Here is a 12,746-nt window from a genome sequence, read left to right as displayed (position 1 = left end):
GAAGTGGACAGAGGTGACAGTAGCATGTTATTCTGAGAATAACTAACAGTGCTGAATGGTGTGTGAATGTGGTGGAAAGGGGAAGCTTAGAGTCATGTATGTCACCAGAAGGAAAGATGGAAGTTAAAACATGGGAATGTATAACACAGTGAATCTTGTGGTGGACAATGTCTGTCATTAACTATACAAATATTAGAAATTTCTTTCATGAACTAGAACAAATGTATGACACTATTACTATTAGTTAAGAATAGAGGGGTATATGGGGGAAAATGGACCTATTGCCAACTATGTACTACAGTTAGTAATATTTTAATATTCTTTCATCAACAGTAACAAATGTACTATACCAATACTATGAGTCAATAACGAGGGTGGGGTGAGGTTGGGGTACGGGAGGATTTGAGTTTTCTTTTCTCTTTTTATTTCTTTTCTGGAGTACTGAAAATGTTCTAAAATTGAAAAAAAATTAATTTTGGTGATGAATGCACAAATATATAATAGTACTGTGAACCAACTGTACACTTTGGATGACTGTATGGTATGTGAATAATCTCAGTAAAATTGAATTTAAAAAAAAAAAGGAAAACATACAAAGACATGTACATGTATGTTAGTATGGGTGAGGTACAGGGTAAGCTGACAGTCCCTTAAAAAAATCAATACATCAGCACTACCCACTTAAAATTTCCCCCAAGGCCGTGACAGGAGCTGAGACACCCTTCAGGCCCGTTTCAAGGCTGGCTACACTGAAGAAGAAAGATGTCAAGTTACTAACAACAAGGACTGTAGACTTGTTTATAGTTCTTTTCCCTGGACTAAAAATAACTTTAAGAGTTCTATTTTTAAAACCTCTGACATAAATTTAAATTTATTCAGAATAAGCCGAGCAGTTAGTTTCTCTTTTGCTACTGATTATCCTGTAAAGGAGGGAATAATATATCTGAACTTCTACAGAAAATGAAAGAAATAAAGAGAAAAGGGAAGGAAACCAATGAAGGAAACAGAAAGGAGAGGGAGGGAATTCAGAGTTGAGAACTGTCAAACTCGACAGACGTTCTGAGCCAGGGTCTGCGTGCTCTGTCCCAGCACTGGGCCACTGTCCTGGGTCATGCACTGTTAATCTCCATGTCTATCGTCCAACAGGCTAGGCACACACTGTGGGCAGGGGCAGCAGGCTGTCTTCACCTCTGTCACCCGACCAGTGCCTAGGCCAGAGCAGGGCACCAATGCATGTCCACTTCATAGCTGAATATAAACTTTACATAATCGAATATAAACTTTACGTAATCCTACATTTTAAACTGAGCCTTAAATATCTTCACAACCAAAGAAACCAAATTAAAATTTGACTCAGAATATATAAAAATGGGAGGTCACCTCTACTTTGGCAATAGAAAAATTTAGAAACGTATCACTAAATGAATATGCATAAATATATGTTGAAGTCCATTGTTTACATGTTTTAGGATATAAACTCACTTAAGTTTTCAGGTAAAGTTTTCGAAGTCCCCATATTTGAGAGAAAAGAGTCAGCTCTCAAGCCTGATATTTAACTATAATGCAGAAAATATATGAACATTTAATCAAAATGTAGTCTAACTATATGAAGCAAATTTACATATCTTCAAAACGGGGTTATGTACAGCAAACTTATGAAACAAAGTATATATACATATAATTCAAAAGACATAGTTTTGATTTAGAAAAGTTTAGAAAATGTAACTAAAAATATCTATGCGTAAATCATTTTCTTGCAAGGTTCAGGATGGTTACTTTCAACTAATCTGCAGGCATGAATCACATATAAGAATCACAGGCTTCTAGACGCAGCTGTCTTTTCTACAGGAGAACTAATAAAATGTCATGCTAGCCTGGTGTCCTTAATGATAACCCCACATCTTTTCATTTTCAATTTTAAAGATGGAATACAAAAAGAGAAGCAGCAATCTTCTGCTCATACAATATAGAGGCCAGAAGAAAGATGGTAATCATTTATGAATCTCAGTGTTTTATAAAGGATAAAAATTTAATTTAGAAAGGTTAGGGCCCAGAGGAGGGAAAAGGTGTGCAATGCCCACAAGTATGGCTTATCAAGCAGGGCCACGTGGGCACGAGGATCTATGAAGTTTGGAAGTCATTCAAGACAAGCTGGTAATGGGGACTCAGCAGAGACCAAGACAGACAAGGTCTCCACCCACAGGCAGCATACAAATCCTCACACAAAGTGTTGTTGCTTTTTGCATAGAGAGAAAAAGAAATGAGAATAGAGGAAAGGAGCAGAAAGGGCAACTGTAGAAAAGAAGCAGGAAATGTCACAGGTGGGGAAGAAATTCCTCTTCTCCCGGTAAGTAGAGGGGACTCTGAGCCTGTTTCTCCGGTAGCCAGTGGAGAGGAGGGTGTGATGTTCTTTGGAGAGGGCCTGCTTAGCTATTTCGAACAGTTGAACAGTTTTATACAAACTTCTAAGGCACAGATGATACGCCTCTTCTCCACGGTGGTGAGTCATGTTCCCAAAAGGTAAGGGAGAGTAAGGAAAAGAAGCAACCACCAGCTCTGACTGCAGTTATGGGGCGGGAGGACGGTGTTTGGTCTGTAATTGGGTAATTTGTAACAAAAGTGTTTCAAGTTATTCTTAAGTAAAAATGGTGCAAATGTAAATGGAGGAATTGAGGTTCTCCAAAAAGAGAAAAAGGATAAAGGGAGAGATATCATGCTCAAGAAGCAGTAAGTAGGAAGAGGTCAGCAAGTCAGAGAACAGAAATTCACACTTAAATGACAAAAGAATCAAGTTTTGTGGCGATCTCTTTCAACTCACGAGATTCTTAAGACTTTTTTCCATCCTGTATTTCTGTAGTTTTGTTTCCCCATGCACTTTCTTTCTTTTTCTACTATATTAAATTGCCATTGGCCACTTTTTTGTGCTTTTCATTTCAAAACACACACAGGCAGGTTTTCTTGAGAGACAAAGATGACAGAAATGTTAGAAAAGAGAGCCTCCTGGGTGAAATTATTTCTCAAGGAAGGCAATTTAGTGGTGCCTATATAAACAAAGAATTCATTTATATGAAAAATGCTGATAATTTTCTCTACCTTCAAGGGAAAGAAAGATTAAAACTAGCAGAAAGAAAGGGGTTTACATTTCAGTAACAAAAAATGAGAGGTTTCATAACATTGTATTTAATTTCCTAGTGGCCAGGTATTCAGGTCTAACTCATCTAACATTTAAGCTAACTAGTACATTTAATTATTCTTCCCATTTGTTTAAAAAGAATAAACATAGGATGAAGGAGTCATGGTCACCAATTGGACATACAAGCCCCTGAATTTTCTATTATTAACCAGCAGAATTAACATTTTTTCTTCAAGTCTACCACTCAAGGCACAAGTTTATGTTTTCTTCAGTGAAAGGGCTCTTTTTCTGATTATGAATCTGATTTTCCAGAAAACAAGCCAATACCAAAATTTATGTTTAAACAGCTTTGACTCTGAAGATAAATATTTAGCATGCCCTGAATCTGCTTTTCTATGCTACCAAAGTGTGGTGATTCAAAATATTCCTCTCTCAGTCAAGAAACAAAGGAAAAAAGAAAAAAGCAATAAATACTTCTGAAAACCCATGCTATGCTAGGGATTCTGCTAAGCCCTTTTCCACACATTTTCATTATTCCTCACAATTCCCTGTGAAGTAGATATTATTTTCCCATTTTGAGATGTGGTGATATTAGAAAATAATTTTCTCAGGGTCACCAGTTATTTCTAGTGATGGAGCTGAAATTACAATTCCAATCTGTTTGAAAGTCTCATGGTTATTTTCTCATCATAACCAACTGCAATTAGTTATTAGGAACCGTTCTAAAAACTTTAAAAATAACCGTTTCAATCTGCTATGTCCCTCTCCTTTGGGACACTAAATATACTCAACATCCTCAACAGTTAAACTCACACACAATACTCATTTCTTCAAGTGGCCGTATCATATTATTGGCTCACAATGAATCTGTGATCAATTAAAGAAAAACAAGATCTCTATAATCTTGTCCTATGCATCTGACTTTTGAACCCAAGGGTGGAAATTAATATCCATTTCATCTTTTTAGTACTGGTCAGTCACCACAATTGTCAAGAACTTTCAGAATCCTAGGACTGCTGTTCAAAAGAATAGCTACTCTGAGGTTTTTGTAATCCACAGATTTACTAACACCAGAAAAACAATGATTAATAAAAAGATGACAGGCCCAGTGCTCCACCCAGCAGCAACACCAGGAGGAGGCTCTCCAGGCTGATCCCAATCCCTCAGGGCCTTGAATCTAAGCTCAACAGCTTCCAATCTACCTATCCAGTCATTTACTGCACATTCTGCTCTCTTGTCCACGTGATACGATGACATACTTTTCCTAAGGCTTGAATGATTTCCAGACACTGATCGGTTTAGTAAACATATGAGACAATGAAATTAGTTAGTAGAGTTTAAGACTTGTTTGCTCTATTGATCTCCATATGGCTTTCCATGAGCTCACTGTGATGGCCTTCTGGATATGTCAACAGGCTCCATTATTCAATCAAATACTAATCTAGGTTTTGCTGTCGCAGCATGTTGCGAATACAATTAAAGTCCTTAATCAGGTGAGTTCAAGTAAGGGAAATTATGCTCCATCATGTGAGTGGACCTGACTCAATCAGTTAAAAGGCCTTAGGGCAAAGCTAAGAACCTGAGAACCGCACCTTCCACTCATGATGAAACATTCCAATCTGCCCTTACAGGTGGCCTGCCCAATGGCTTTTGGACTTGCCTAGCCAGCACTCATAATCACGAAAGCCAGTTCCTTGCAATAAATCTCTTAATATATACATATATCTCCTACTGATTCTCTGGTTAAAATCTGAACTGATATACTCACAAACCATCAGTTTAATATTTTTGTCAAACATAAAACACCTAGGAGTAACTTTAATTAGAAATGTGTGGAAACTGTATGACTCTGAGATAGTGTCCCAAATAAATGTTTAGATTTCCACAAAGTCCTGGTCAAATGTACAGTTGGATATTTTTCAGTTCCTCTTGGAGAATAAATATTGAAAAGAAGAGAACATTTTGGAAAATAATAATTAACACTTACTGAGTGCTTACTCCGTGCCTGGCTCTTAACACTTGAGATGCACAACCATGGCTCTGGGAGGCAGACGCCAGAGTTTGACAGCAGAGGGACGTGAAGACAAGAGTCAAGTAACTCAAGGAAAGATCAAGTTGGGAAGGCAGGCCAGGACCTGGCTTATTTTGTAAATAATTTTATAATCTGAACTTATCATAGCAAATGAGGGTTTCTTAGATGCTTTCCTTTTTTTTCTTCTTCATATTTATTCATGGCTGTGCTACTCAGAATTTTGTTTTTTTGAAGGCCTAGTAAACTCTTCCTTTTGGAATCCCAACCTCTGAGAATCATACCCTCTTCTCCATTGCTCACTGACAATGAAATGTAAATTGGGGGGACAAAAGGAAAGATGAGGACCAAGAGGTTAGGGAGAAAGCAGAGAAGTTTTCTCGAGTTCTGCTGGCACTTGTGAGTCTTATTCAAAGTGTGACTATCTATTATTAAAGTGGACACACGCAATAACAGTTCAGTATATGAATATGTGAATGAAATTTTCTTCTCTATCTTTGGATTGAATTAAGCAAAATAAAACCTGAGTAAGAGAAGCCTACCTAATAATTTAAATACACAATGAGGCAACAAATAGAAAAATGAAAATAGCACTCTCTTTAGGAAAGACACTGTAATTGGAATTTTTAATAAACTTGAAAAAAAAGTGATTTCCACCATCTTAGAAAGACAAAGGGCCAAGTGTGCGTGATCAGAGCACCATGACAACTGCTGTCACTGTTGATTTCAGATGGAATTTTAAGGGGTTTGCTCAGTTCTACATACATCTAGAGCTGCAACTCAAAGTTAACTGGGTGGTGGTTTACTCCTGTCAGAGAAGATAAACACTGATGTGGTTGGTGCAGTTTTCCTGAGACCAAAATGGGTGCTTTTCTTTTTTATAAACAGAAAAAACAAAACAAAACAAAACAAAAACCCCACAAAACTTCATTAAATGGATATATATTTATACCAGAATAAAAATTGGTGGTGCTTGTAGTATCTAAGAATGCTAGGATGTGGACTTTGCTCAGAAACGTTTAAAATTGATGTAACTCCCATTCAGACATTTTCATAACCATCTAACAAGGTATATTAATTATTAGAAAATTGCATTTGATACTGTATATTCTGTAAACCTGTGCCAACAGTCTCTAAAATATACTTATTTTATACTAACCAGATCATGGTATATTTACTTCATTGTTCTTATCTGGGTGCCAGCAGATCTCTGATAGTTTTTGGGCTTGGGGATTTTTAACATAAGGAATTGTGCAGCTGTATAGCTCTAATGCTGGATGATGGTGATGAGTACTTTTTTTAAACAAAGAAGTACTCTTGAACTGGTATAATCCAAGCACTGGAATAAAACAGCATTTAAAATGAGCCATCTGCAGAATTTTTAACTGGCTGATTCTTTGCTTACCTTCACGATATATTATAAGGCTTCAGAAAGCAAAATCAGCTCTTGTGCACATGGCTCAGTAATGAGGAGCTGTTGTACAGGCACCCATTAATCTGGTAAATTCTCACTGGCCTAATAACCCTTTCAAATGGCAGTGTGCTCCACTACATCTAAATCATTATAATGCTTACAGACCAAAGGTCCAGCTTTTCTTTAACATTCATCTGCAACATTCACAGGATATTTTCATATCTGTGCGCAAAAAATTTGGTTAACCTTAGTCTACAAAGAAAATGCTAAAGCCTACAATTAGCTTCATTCAACTTTCCTTCATTGCATGGAATAGAACTGAAAAAGAAATCACATGAAGTGAGATGATGTGGTAGGATAGAAGGAGGTTTCTTGGGAAATCAATTAGAAGACCAAAATAATTGCTTTTTAATGGAGCTTCCTGGAATAATTATCTATGTTTGAAAGATAACTTACCAGTGATGCCATTTGATTCCTGCTGTAAGTCACAGTACCAGAGTCGATTTACTGGATCACAGCCCTCCCTTATTGATAACAAGACATAGCGACCATCGTCAGATAACTATGGAGGAAATAAAAACAGGGCAAGGGGCTGATTAGAACATATTCTTTGTGAGAGTACTGTTAACTATTAAGTGAAAGATAAAGACGAACCTCAAGTGCAGTATCTTTGCACCAAACTTAAGATCTGATCAGAAAGTTAACAGAAGAGGAACATCAATTTTAATTGCCTTGCCTATTTCACTCTCAAAAGCAGTTTATTTTAACAGAACATTGTGAAACATTTAATTAGAAAATGCAGCAGATGTTAATGAATGTCATCATAACTTCAACATGATTTCTAGTCTATACACACAATCCGTCATTTTGAAAATTAATATCCTTGACTTTAGAATTTCTTCATGGGTCACATTTTTTAATGGTTGTTATAAATGATGAATAAGAATTAGTAAAATGGACGTGGATGAAAGGAAGTTCCTTGTGGTTCCCAGTGGTCGCATTAACAAGTATTTATTGAAAACCTCTTCATTCATATCTTCATCTCTACCAAAAAGTATTAGAGAGGAGAGGTGTGTGCTTTTGTGGATTTCTTTTTCAGTATTAAAGAGTAGAATCTTGGACAGCAAAAAGAATCCTAACTGATGTAAAGAAACAAATGCAATAAATTGTTGTTGTTGTTTTTTTTTACATTTTTCATATTGCCTTGATTTTTCAGAAAATGCTTTCTGCTGATTATCTTTGGCTACTTTGTCCGAAAAAAATATGAACAGTTCTATGTCTAACAACACAAGAAAATAACCACAACTATTTAAAGTGGCACACTTTCTAGTAGACAGAGCAAATTGTCATTTCAACTAATACCTGTTGTCTTCAGATTTGTTCTACTTATAACAGCTCACCTCTAACTATGGTAAATTCCACAAAAGGGAATCTGAAAACGACTCCAAAGCAACAAGGAAGAGAACTGAAAGTGTGCTTTTTATCTCCCTAAAGTAGGATCAGAGGAGTTTATAAATTCGGGTGTGCCACAGTCATCTATATGCTGTATGAAACAAAAATTAAGTTTCTGGAACCTAGCAAACAATTTATTTTATTATGAATTATGGTGAATTAGGTCAACTATATTGTTTTCAAACCTAAATTCACCTGTAGCATATAAACAACTCAGGACTAAACTGAGATTGCAGATGATGGAGAAATTGGTGGTGGTGGTGGTTTTTGTTCTGTTGTGTTTGATAAATAGAGCGTGTATTCCTCCACTTATTGAAGCTGAGTTAAAAAGCTTTATTTCCTTCCCTTGCCCATGAGACTGCCGTTTTGTACCTCACTAGATCAATCAAATCAATAGTTGGTTGCCACTGCAAAAAAAAATGTCAGTGCATCTTTTAAGAAAAGGGCCATAATTTACATGGAAGGTGGCGACATGGGCATCTGTGAGGTTATGAGGGGAACTTGTGCTGACGCATTGTACTGGCTGTCAGGAATGTCTGTGGCTGTGGCACCCCCTTCATACAGTGCAGACCCCAAGAAGGAGGAAGTTGACTCTGTGTGGGTGAGGGGTGCATACTGTACAGTGGCATCTCGAAAGAACTGGGCTCCCAGCCACTGGTCATCCTGGCGTCTGGCAGCCAGGAGTGACACTGCTGTCACCCACAGACCACAGGCTGGAGAAATGACGAGAACCAGCAGTGGACCCAGGTTATGACTCACAGGTAGCCTGCTGGTATGGGCAGGCATCCCGAGGCTGGACCAATTAACATGAGATTGGAGCATGGATAAACATGCAGATGAACTGTCAGAATAAGTTGAGGGGAGTTGTTCTGATGAGAATATGGACTGGACCGAGGTAGGGTGGTGAGAGGTTGTTCCTTAGGGTGGGGTGTCTTACACAGCCATGTGAGGAGGAGTGTGAGAGAACCTCCGAACTGAGGGTGGGGGCTGACAGGTGGTTTGGAGCGGACCGGTTCCAGGAATAAGCCAACCCCTTGATTGAGAATATCCAGGTTCTTCAGCACACATTTGTGACAAAATTCTTTCCTTTGCATCAAGGGAAGAGTTTGCAAATGGACTATATTTAATTTCAAGAGCTGTGATCTCCTCGTTCTTGTAAGCTATCATTGCTATGAACCGGGTCTTGGGAAAGCAATGGCTGGTGATCATCTGCTGTGGACCCCCAACCCTCACTATATGAATGTGGGGTTCATATTTAGGCAAGGAGGTCAACATGATCTGGCCCCCACCGTCGAGACTGTTGGTGAGTTCAACTTTGCTGAAGGAGACAGGGGCCTTCATCCAGTGTGAAGTTAGGCGAGTCGGAGTAATGTAGACATAGCTGGGCACCTGTGGCTCGGGATTGTCCCCCAGCACCCCACCCCATTTATGAACTTCCTGCGGCAGCTGTCAGCCGCCATGAAGTCCAGGAGGAAGGAATACACGGTGTTGGGGTCCAAGCCAGACACATTCACCTTCAGCACTGGGCGCATCTTCCAGCCTTTCTTGGTGACGATCATCTCACTAGTGAGCTCCTTTGAAGCACGGTCACAGATCACTCTCTGCCAGGCTGACATGCAGCTCACACTCTGTGGGGATACCCCTTCTCGCTGCCCACCTGCAGTTTAGTCTCCACGACGCTCAGCAGATGGTCCACAGGTACTACAGGCTTTTTCCTGAACTCTCGGGCATCTGAGGAGCCCATCCTCCCACCACCCCCTCCCTACTACCCTCCAAAGCCCCACCTCGGATATCAGAGAGCCACCTTCCACTCCTCCCAGCAGCCACTCTTCTGAGAAAAGGGGCCACTCCAGCCAAGGATGGCAATGGCCCCCTGGTCCAGGAGGAGGGTGAGGATGGAGATTTGTGGGGGAGGGGGCAATGAAGTTAAGGCAGTTCCACTTGAACCCCTGCAAGGCATGACTAGAGTAGGTCTCTGGAGACCAATAACTTGTTTTCAGTTGTCAAAATTTATATAAATATTATCAAACCATATGTATCCTTTACTGATTTTTTAATCAATATTTTAAAAATTAATCCATGTTGATACATATAAATCTAGTTCATTCATTTAAACTGCTGTACAGTATTCCAGTCTAGCAATATACCACAATTAATTTATCCATTTTCCTCCCCCCCAAAATTTAGATTGTTACCATTTTTTTTCTATAACAAACACTTCAGTAAACATTCTTGAACATATTTACTTGTAACATTATGTAAGACATACCTAGGATATATAATTAGAAGCAAAATTGCTGGGTGGTATGATATGCTCATAATCAGCTTTATTAGATGTTGCCAAATTGTTCTCCAAAGTGGTTGCACCAATTTACACTCTTACACAGCAACAGTGTATGAAGGTTCCTGTTCTTCTGCATTCTCACTGTTCTTCTTTCATTTGTTCATTCAATAAATATTTGCTGAACAGCCATGATACACAAGACATTTTTCTGGGTGTTGAAGGTACATCAATGAACAAATCAGGGGAAAAAAATCTAGTGGACTTTTAAGTATGGAATGACATAATATATTAGAAGGTGAAAATGCCATGGGGAAAATAAACATGCCTGGGTAAGAGAGACAGGATGTATGGGGAGGGACTATAATTTTAAATGGGGCATTCAAGGTGGACCCTATAAAGAAGGTGTGTTTTCAGTGTCTTCTGACATGCATTGTTTTGGATTAGAAGTTGGCACCATTACTCATCTTTGTCTCCCTATAGCTAATGTGTTTTCTTCTCCGGCTGCTTTTAAGACTCTCTTGTTATCTTTGGTTTGCTATCTTTCTGAAAATTGATTATAATGGGCTTTGGTGTTGTTTTGTGTTTAGCCCACTTCAGCTTCTTGCATCTGTGGGCTTAAAGACTTTATCAAAGTTGTAACATTTTTGGTCATTGTTTTTCCTTATATCTATGATTTTGTTCCCTCATTCTCTATCCCAGACTCCAAATACATGTTAGATCACTTGGTATTGTCCCACAGTTCAACAAGACTGTCTTCATTACTGTTTCAGCTTTTAATTTTTCTCTTTGTGCTTCAGCAGGATGGATAGTTTCTATTGAGTCTGGATAGTTTTTATTCCCTTGTTTTCAAGTTTGCTGATCCTTTCTTTTACAGAGTCTAAACTGCTGTTAAATGCATGCAGGGAATTTTTTCATTTCAGAGAGTATATTTTTTAGCTCTAGAAAAATATTCAGTATATTTTTATAGCTTCTGTTTCTTGCTCATTAATGTTTTCTAACCCTTTAGAATCATTATAGCTTTTTAAAAGTCCTTGTCTGCTAATTATACTATCTCTATCATTTCTGGATCTGTTTCTGTTGACTACTTTTTCTCATACTTACGTTACGTTTTCCTGCTTCTTTACACATCTAGTAATTTTTTTTTATTTGATTCTTGGCATTTTGTACATTGTCTCGTGTTTTTTGCTTGTATCTTCCTTTAAAATGTTCTGAGTTTTATTCTGTCAGGCAGTTAATTTATTGGTGGATCAGCTTGTCCCATTCAAAAGCTATTTTAAAGTTTTGTTAAGTCATATCTACAGCCCTCTGCTAGGGCATGGCCTTTCTGAAGTCTCTACTGATAACCTAATAAGGTCTTTCCATACTGATCAGAAAATGAGTCTCCCAGCCTTGTTAAACCTCTGGTGGTTGTCAGTTTACAGCTTCCTGGTAGTTTTTTGCAGAAATCATGGAGTCTCACCCAATGCATGCACTGCTTAACAGTGAGCCAATGACTCAAGGGAATCCTAACGCAGATTTCCAGAACGCTTCCTGCATGTAGTTCCCTCCTTTTGATATTCTGCCCAGTAAATTCCAGCTGTTTGGGCCTCCCTGAATTCTGGTCTTTGGATCCTTAGCTCTTTTGGATCCTTTACATGCCAGGTCCAGTAAATACCTCCAGGAAGGAAGCTGGGACAACCGTAGGACTCATCTCTCTGAGGGATCAGAGTCCTGCACCACCTGTTGACCAATGTCTGAAAATAGTTGCCCCATCTATTTTGTACAATTTTCTAGTTGTTTATGGCAGGAGAGCTTGTCCAGTACCAGATGTGCCATCATGGCCAGAGGCAGAAATCTATCATTATGTTTTAAAGTGTACATGGGTCTCTTGCAAACAAACATAACTTGATTTAGTTTTTTAAATCCAATCCGAGTCTCTGTCTCATTTTCGTTAATTGTTATTGCTGATATACTGGCTTCTACCTTCTTAATTTACAATTTTCTACTCACCTTGCTTTTTCCTTCTACTTTCCTTTTTGTATTGTATTAATTTAATTTTCCTTATAACCTTTTTTTCTTTTTTGACTGATTTGGCAGTTATCCATTTTATCTCTAGTCTTCTTTTATATTTTCCCTAAACTTTTAATATACATATCTAATAAATCAATGTTTAGAATTCTAATTCTACCCTATTTTTAAATCTTCTAAAATTAAGAGTACCATTAGCAACCTCAAAATTATAATTTCATTAAATATAATAGGAAGCAATCTCATTAGTAATCCCTTATACTTTTGTTCTCTTCTCTTTTAAACAAAGACAGAATCTTTACAGTTCAGTGTTTAAAGTCATGCCACGTCAATCATAAATGATGGTTAATTCAGTTGTAGTGATTCAGCCAACAGAAAGATAAGGCAGTAACATGTACTGCAAGAGTCACACCAAACCTTTGATGAC

At 38.1% G+C, this 12,746-nt stretch overlaps 1 protein-coding gene and 1 pseudogene across 1 annotated transcript in view; both read right to left on the bottom strand.

Annotated features, from left to right (window-relative positions):
- Nucleotides 1–12,746, bottom strand: part of LOC119540550 (prolyl endopeptidase) — a 109,810-nt gene that overhangs the window by 56,494 nt on the left and 40,570 nt on the right. The window contains exon 8 of the mRNA XM_037844642.1: nucleotides 7,033–7,138. Coding sequence (XP_037700570.1) covers nucleotides 7,033–7,138 — 106 coding nt within the window. The remainder of the gene's footprint in view (nucleotides 1–7,032; nucleotides 7,139–12,746) is intronic.
- Nucleotides 8,429–9,963, bottom strand: LOC119539592 (annotated as a pseudogene).

This window comes from Choloepus didactylus, chromosome 7 (genome assembly GCF_015220235.1).
Source record: "Choloepus didactylus isolate mChoDid1 chromosome 7, mChoDid1.pri, whole genome shotgun sequence".
NCBI lineage: Eukaryota > Metazoa > Chordata > Mammalia > Pilosa > Megalonychidae > Choloepus > Choloepus didactylus.
This window is presented reverse-complemented; position numbering and strand designations above follow the sequence as displayed.